Here is a 6,443-nt window from a genome sequence, read left to right on the forward strand (position 1 = left end):
ATCTTTTTTAATATTGGAATATTTTGTGATTAATATTGCTGGCTAATATTCTTTATTTGATTATGTTTTCTTTGGTTATCCTTTCTTGGTTTGGCTATAGTTACCATAAGCCAAACAAACCAAACTCACTGCCATTGAGACTATTCAGACTCATAGCAACCCCCTTTGGGTTGCTGAGGCAATACATCTTTATGGAAGTGGATTTCCCAGTCTTCCTTTTGTGGAATGGCTGGTGGGTTTGAACTGCCAGCCTTCTGGTTAGCAGTCAAATGCCTTAGGTACTATACCACCAGAGCTCCATAGCCAAGGCTTTATACAGGCTATGTCATAGTTTGTGATTATAGGCTAAATAAATGCTTGTTGAATGGTATTGAATTAATTTATTTCTGCTTATATATTTTTTTGGGGGGGGAGGGGATAATGCTTGCTCAGGAACCATTTTAAACCTTTGGATAAATAAGACCACAATTTCAATTACCCCTAAATTATCTTCACCACAGTAAGTGTTGTGGGTTCAGAAGAAATTGATGACCACTATAATGTCCAGAATTTGGAAGAGTCTTTATTCAGCTGTAGCCGGACTGCAGGGAACTAAAGCGATCTCCTTAACTGCAGCCCTGAGCCTGATTTCAGGCAGGTTTATATAGCTTAGGGATGCAAGCAGGCAAGAAAGCGTGTTACAGAAGTGAGATAAATTGCCAGGTTATTGTTTAGGGAAGATTAATGGTCAGTTTACTATTTTAAGGAAGATTGGTGGTCACCTTATTATCAGAATGGAAACACACAATCCAGAGTGAGGGTCCTCAATTCTGAGAATTTCTGTTGACAGGATGTGGGCCCTTAACTCTGGGAATTACTATTAACAGGGCTCTCAGGGAAAGAAAGATTAGCAGGGCTGTTAGGAAAAAGGAAGGGGGGAGTGGGTTTCTCAGGGGTGTTTGGTTTAGCAAAGGAAGAAGGGAGTGGGTTTCTCACAAAAATTACAAAATAGAATCATCTACTTCATAAGCAAATATTAAAACCTCTTAAAAGTGACTTTTTTCCCAAATAATCTGTCACATATTAATTTTTATTTACTCCTAATTTGTAGCTATTAAATAATGTCCTATTTTGTATACCATGTCTTTCTACTTTTTGTTGTTTGATCTGACTTTTTAATGTGCTTTTTCTTTGTAGGCATCTCCTTTATCCAGCCACCATGAATACACTCTTTAAAAAAGACTTTTTCCCCACAAACAAGAGTAAAATCATGGAATTCTGTCAGCATTTTGAAACGTATGATAAAGGTTTTGAGCGTGGGTCCCAGATGCCAGAATGTCTGCTAAGGTAGAGAGTTGTTCCTGTAATTAATTCATTACCCTCTCAGCAATTCATATGCTTCTCTGTTGTAAGCAGACCTAACAGCAGTTTAGGTGGTAGGAAGAGAAACTATTTTTTTATGATATATTTGTTTTCGATGTGCACAGGTTGAGGCAGGAACAGAAGGAGAGAGATGATTCTTTACCCTTCACTCTTTTTTCTTATTTTGATGAGCAAAAAGAAAACCAAACCAAAAAAATTTAAAAAATGAAAGAAAGGAAAATAAATGGAAATAGAATGAAGAATTTATTTGGAGGCCTTTGTCCCATTTTCAGCTTGAGGGGTCGCTATGAGTCGAGTCTGACTCGATGGCACATAACAACAACAACAACATTATCATGTTAATTGCTGCAGTTTGGAACTATGCTAAATTATCAAGTGTGACCAGTCTCAGAATTAGAAACTACCATCCTTATTGTTTCTGAGGCAGAAGTAATCAATTTATGTGATCAACTGTATTTCTCACTTTTGGTTCAGATTAATGTGTATAAAATAGTTAAAATGCAAAGTAACTGGATAATTTTTTAATTTCTTGACAGTAAATCTACAGTAAGGAGATCTGATGGTGTAGCTGTTAAGGCATTTAGCTGCTAACTAAAATGTTAGTGGTTCAAACCCACCAGCCACTCCATGGAAGAAAGATGAGGCAGTCTGCTTCTGTAAAGATTTGCAGCCTTGGAAACCCAATGGGGTTTCTATGAGTCAGAATCTTGATGGCAGTGAGGTTGGTTTTGGTTTGGAGGTCTGCATGGTGACTTGTCAGAAAAGATTAAAAAAAGCTAAAGCTAGTTTGCTTTGCCTGGCTAACCATGCCAGCAATGGTCCTTGTGCTGTGTTTTTATCTTCCCACAGTTTACAAGCAAACCAAACCAAGCCCACTGCCATCGAGTTGATACTGACTCATACTGACCTTACAGGATGGAGTAGAACTATCCCATAGGGTTTCCAAGGCTCTTAAGTCTTTACAGAAGCAAAATTTCTCCTATGGAGCAACTGATGGGCTCAAATCAGTGACCTTTTGGTTAACATCTACATGCTTTAACCACTGTGCCACTAGAGCTCCTTGCAACAGCCAGAGTAAAAAGCAGAAAGAGCAGGATGTGGGGCCCTGTTTTCTTATCCAATGACAACCTTATAGGAAGGATTTTAACTTTTATTCACGCACACACACACACACACACACAAAAAAAACCCACAAACATGGCTGCCTTGCCCTTTCAATTGTATTTGTGAGCTAAGAAGTTTGAAGGTAGGCCTTTCATGAAATTCTAGCTAAAAGTGAAGACAGAATTTGAGGAAGTAACTAAATCTATGGACATACACAATTCTATGCTGTGACTTGCTTCTCTCTTAATGTGCTTTCAGATTAATTACTACACATTTTTTTTTTCTCTCACTTAGAAACTGGTCAAAGTCCAAAAAGTGGCTCCTAGCACTGTTTGAGGAAAACATTCCAGATATAAAATCTTATACAGCGGGAAAAGATAATTCCATGGTAAATATTCCTGGCCTTTTTGCTAAAATATTTGAGATAAAGTAATAAAATATGATGGCTAAAAATCATACTTTAGCTAAAAAAATGAGATTAATTAGATATCATTTTTGTGCCAAGCATCATGCTGGACATGTTTACATATATTCTTATAACAGTAAGGTAGGTTATTCTACATAAAACTGAGATTACAAACAAAAGAATAAAACAAAATTCTGAGACTTTTCATTGATTTATATATAATCATACAATTGTGTCAACAGTGACAGAAAGGAATAATGGTAAATTAGGAAAGGATAAGAAAACTTTAGGAGCTCTGGTGACATAGTGCCTAAGGCACTTGACTGCTAACCAGAAGACTGGCGGTTCAAACCCACCACCCACTCCTCGGAAGGAAAGTTGGGCAATCTACTTCTGTAGTGATACTGCCTCAGAAACTCAAGGAGGGGTCACTATGAATCAGGTCTGACTCGATGGCACATAACAACATAACAACAAGAAAACTTTATAAAGTAGACTTTGTTCTTGATGCCACTACCACTAGGTGTTTCTCTTTTCAAATGCCAGGAGTTAATATGGCATAATTCTAAAAGCAAGCCATTAAGAGTTGATGTCCCAAGTGTTAGTGTAGGTCTCTGGTTCTCACAGTGTGTTCCCAGACTGGCAGCACCAACAATACCTGAGAACCACTCACTCAGAAATTAGGGTGGAGCCCAGAAATCTGTGTTTTAGCAAAATCTCCAGGTGGTTCTATTGCTCACCGACATCTAACCACCACTTTTCCAGATGAATGGTTCTCAACCCCAGCTGCTTGTTAGAATCACCTCTGGGAGCTTTTGAAAACTACCTCATGGCCAGGTTTACTCTCAGAGAAGGGATGCATTTGGTGTGGACTGTGTGGGCTCCAATCCAGTCACCAGTTGTGTAACTTTGGGTAGAATACTTAAACTCAATCTCATTTTCCCACCTGTTACATGGGGTTTGTAATACCTTCCTTAAACTCAATCTCAGTTTCCCACCTGTTACATGGGGTTTGTAATACCTTCCTCAGAAGGTAGTTGTGGAGATTAAATGAGTTGATATTTGGAAAGCACTTAGGATAGAGTGCCTGGTACATCACTTTTGCACAAGTCGATTCTGAATTAAGGCAACCCCATGTGTGTCAGAGTAGAATTGTGCTTCCAAGAGTTTTCAATGGCTGATTTTTCAGAAATAGACCACCAGGCTTTCTTTCAGGGTATCCCTGAGTAGGCTTGAACTTCCAAACTTTTGCTTAGCAGCTGAGCACATTAACTGTTCATACCACCCAGGGGCTCCTGGTACATGGTACTTTATTTAAGAGTTTATTATCATTGTGCCTCTCGTTATGAAAAAACTCAATTCAGATCTTATAGTATTTAAACATAATATCCAAAGTTGTTGTTTGTTTTCAGTTATAGAACAAGTGTTGTTACAAACAACCCTGCTTACCACTGGAGGAAGATAATCTTAGAAAAAGCTTGTGTGAATATTTAGGTATATCCCTCCTGACTATATAGCAGCCCCCTTCATTGACAAACTGTGCTTCACCTAATGGTTCTGTTTTACAAGCCGAATCCAACAAGCACACATTTTTCTTTGCAGTTATTTTTCAAGATTTAGAGTCAGGGCCACGTGTGTATTAAAAGTACATCCAGATAGATCTGTAATTTATGGACTTAGTAAACAGGGTCAGTAAAGCCCCAGCTAGAACTCCCTTCTAACACTGCTTCTAGAATAGTTTATTTTTCTTACTGGGAAGAAAGGAGATATTTTTTAATCATAGTCATGCTAACTCCTATTTGAATAAAGACAAAATTTGAACTTTGCTAAAGCTAATCCAGCTTGAACCTTCATGAGCGGTTTAAATTTTTTTTTCCCCCTAATGTATTGCTTCTTTGTTTTTCTCCAGCAGAGCTCACAATGAGCTTATGTTTTCATACCCACCTTTTTTTTTTTTTTTTAATGGTCTAAGAAAAAAAGGGTTTTTTTTGTCTTTTACTGGATAAGTAGATGTTTTGGTTACCTAATACTGCTCTGACAAGAATATACCACAAATGGGATGGCTTGAAGAAACAGGAGTTTACTCTCTCACAGTTTGGAGGCTTTAAGTCCAAGTTCAAAGTGCCAGGCTCTAGGGGCTGGATGAAAGCCCCTCAAACCTGGGCTTCAGCTCTGCCTCCTGTTCCTGGCCCACTGAAGCTAGAGGCTTTTTCTTCACTCAGCTGCTGGCTACTGAGGCTGACAAGCCCAAGGTCGACAAGTACAAAGGCACAGTCCCAATGTTATCAAACCACATAGCAGGCCATTAATTCAAATCCATTGGAAGTCCCAAGGTTGGTAGAGCATGGCAGGCTGCTGCAATGACATGGCTACATGCAGGGTTCAAGTGTGCCATAAGCTAGAGTCTGTTCCCCAAAGCTTCTTTTATACAGGAAGCAGACCACATCCCTAAGGCAGCTACTCAGCTGCTCACAGTAGATTCCACCATAGAGTTGATTACCGGTCACATCATGGGGAATACTACATCCAGCTGCCCAGCCACTCAACCAGGCCCAGCCAAGTTGACACACAAACTTAACTACCACAATTCCACCCCTTGTCAGCTTGGCACTTGTGCACATCTCCTTCACTGAGTGGCTCTAATGCCCTAGTCCTGGAGTGGTGACCTCACCCTTTGACCTGGCATGCCCCATTCCTCTACGTCTTGGGCATGGTAGCCCTGCCCCCTCTCTCTTGGTTAGCACGTATGGCTCCATCTCACTGGCCCACATGAACAAGCAGCCCCGCACTCCAAAATCAAGTTGGTGAAGGTCTAACTCTTTGAAACCTAGGGGGCTAGGGTGGTTCCACCCCCAGAGGCCATGATCCTACACTTTGAGGCTGAGGCAGCTCTGCTTCCCATTTCCTTGGTCTCTCCGTTTCTACTGATTATTGCCAAAGGCAACCCACTAGGCAGGAAATCTACCTTCCCCCAAAGCAGTCAGCTTTCTTGCTCTGTGGGCCAGCCAAACTGCTACACCATTTTATGCCAGTCTCTTCTACCAATTAATGCCTAAAGGCAACCCACTGTGCCAGGAAGCCGCCTGTGCAATGGCGTCCAGCTTTCTCCTCTGCAAGCTGGTGAGGCTGTCGCTGTCTCATGCCAGTTCCATGTGGACTACTACATCCAGCTGCCCAGCCACTCAACCAGGCCCAGCCAAGTTGACACACAAACTTAACTACCACAGTAGATTTCAGTGGCCAAATGAAATAGAGAGCTGGGTAGAACTTTTGGTTTTTCTTGTATTAAATATTCTGTACACATATCCCATAATAAATGTAAAATGTGTGATTTCCTGCACATTATTCTAGATATACTCTGTATTAAACCACTATTTTCATTTCAGAGTTTTACTGCTCCACAAAATAGCATAACAAAATGATGAAATACATCTATAGGATTTTCATGAAGTATAAATGCAAGCTTTGTAGCTTTGTACTGCAATAACGTATATTGCAATTATGATACAAATCACCAGGAAATGGAATTTATACTAAAAAGCTATTTTCTTTTCTTTTTTTTTTTTTAATT

The 6,443-nt window shown here is 39.9% G+C and overlaps 1 protein-coding gene across 1 annotated transcript in view; it reads left to right on the forward strand.

Annotated features, from left to right (window-relative positions):
* The window catches only part of LOC103193074 (24-hydroxycholesterol 7-alpha-hydroxylase), a 129,786-nt gene that overhangs the window by 17,012 nt on the left and 106,331 nt on the right, over nucleotides 1–6,443 (forward strand). The window contains exons 4-5 of the mRNA XM_007936171.2: nucleotides 1,177–1,326; nucleotides 2,761–2,854. Coding sequence (XP_007934362.1) covers nucleotides 1,177–1,326; nucleotides 2,761–2,854 — 244 coding nt within the window. The remainder of the gene's footprint in view (nucleotides 1–1,176; nucleotides 1,327–2,760; nucleotides 2,855–6,443) is intronic.

The sequence above is a fragment of the Orycteropus afer genome, unplaced genomic scaffold (genome assembly GCF_000298275.1).
Source record: "Orycteropus afer afer isolate SDZICR_OR568_19922 unplaced genomic scaffold, OryAfe1.0 scaffold00034, whole genome shotgun sequence".
Taxonomy (NCBI): Eukaryota; Metazoa; Chordata; class Mammalia; order Tubulidentata; family Orycteropodidae; genus Orycteropus; species Orycteropus afer.